Raw genomic sequence first — 1,547 nt, forward strand, 5'->3', positions numbered from 1 at the left:
TTCTGGGTTTGAATCCACAGTCCAGAACTCTCCAGCTCTTTCTTGGTGACTTAATAATTCTCCTTTTATTTATAAATGAATTTATTTAGAAATGCTAACAACAGTATCTACATAACATTATGGTACTGAGGAGAAAGGACCATATTAAGATGCTCAAACATGGTTTATGTTCTCAGGGACACTACTGGAAGACTTGTGAGCATGGATCCAACCATCTCATCCCACAACACAGAATCTACACCAACGAATGAAACTGACCAGCCCAAGAATCCAAATTGCAGTCCAATCCTGACCCTGCACTTCCTGGCCCTCATCATTGCTCTGGTTGGATTGGCAGGAAACGCCATTGTGCTCTGGCTCCTGGGATTCCACATGCGCAGGAAAGCCATCTCAGTCTATATCCTAAACCTGGCTTTGGCAGACTCCTTCTTCCTCTGCTGCCACTTTATTGACTCTCTGCTACGGGTCATTGATTTCTATGACATCTATGTCCATAAATTAGGCAAAGAAATCTTAGGCAGTGCAGCAATCACTCCCTATATCTCAGGCCTGAGCATACTCAGTGCTATTAGCACAGAGCGCTGCCTGTCTGTATTGTGGCCATTCTGGTACCACTGCCACCGCCCAAAAAACATGTCAACTATCATATGTGCCCTAATCTGGGTCCTGTCCTTTCTGATGAGCATCCTCGAGTGGTACTGCTCAGGATTACTGAGTGATGTTCATCATCATTTGTGGAAAAATGTTGACTTTATTGTAACCGCATTTCTGATCTTTTTATTTATGCTTCTCTTTGGGTCCAGTGTGACCCTGCTAGTCAGAATCCTCTGTGGTTCCAGGAGGAATCCACTGACCAGGCTGTATGTTACCATCTCACTCACAGTGATGGTCTTCCTCATCTGTGGCCTGCCTCTTGGGCTTTACCTGTTCTTGTTATTCTGGCTTGACATTCATTTGCATTATCCCTTTTGTCATCTTTACCGAATTACTACTGTACTGTCCTGTGTGAACAGCTGTGCCAACCCCATCATTTACTTCTTTGTAGGCTCCTTTAGGCAGCATAGGCGTCATCGGTCCCTCAGGATGGTTCTTCAGAGGGCTCTGGAGGACACGCCTGAGGAGGATGAATGCACAAAAAGCCATCTTCAGAAAACCATTGAGATGTCAGAAAGCAGAGAATGGTGAACATCAGTCCTTCCTTTAGTCAAACAGAAATGTCCCAGTGATTGAAGTGCTTTCAAATGGTTTTTTAAAATATCTAAATTTCTTATAATTCTTAAAGTAGTCAGAAATAATTTCTCCAACTTTCTTTGCACTGTCAATGAATTTCTCAAGTATCCTCTGTGTGTTTCTCATTGAAAGTTTTTTCTTGCAGTTTTATAATGGGAAAGTTCTTATTTAAACCATAAATCTGAAACTGAGAACATAAAGATATAAAATGTTTTTCCTATGGGCCATTTCCCAGAGAAGTTTATTCTCCATGATTCTCCCAGCACTGGAGATAGTAAACTCAGTCCTGAAAAAATCCACATCTAAGGATCACTGAC

General features: G+C 42.0%; 1 protein-coding gene across 1 annotated transcript; it reads left to right on the forward strand.

Annotated features, from left to right (window-relative positions):
* The first annotated feature begins 201 nt into the window (after nucleotides 1–201).
* LOC128124008 (mas-related G-protein coupled receptor member X1-like) lies at nucleotides 202–1,185 on the forward strand. The gene has a single exon (XM_052760241.1). It carries the CDS (start codon nucleotides 202–204, stop codon nucleotides 1,183–1,185), a length of 984 nt encoding a protein of 327 aa, XP_052616201.1.
* Nucleotides 1,186–1,547: the final 362 nt, after the last annotated feature.

Source organism: Peromyscus californicus, unplaced genomic scaffold (assembly GCF_007827085.1).
Source record: "Peromyscus californicus insignis strain IS unplaced genomic scaffold, ASM782708v3 Scaffold_4__1_contigs__length_199733344, whole genome shotgun sequence".
NCBI lineage: Eukaryota > Metazoa > Chordata > Mammalia > Rodentia > Cricetidae > Peromyscus > Peromyscus californicus.

Bases quoted from the DNA above. Each gene is read 5' to 3' on its own strand.
- LOC128124008 (XM_052760241.1), top strand. From the start codon at position 202: ATGGATCCAACCATCTCATCCCACAACACAGAATCTACACCAACGAAT.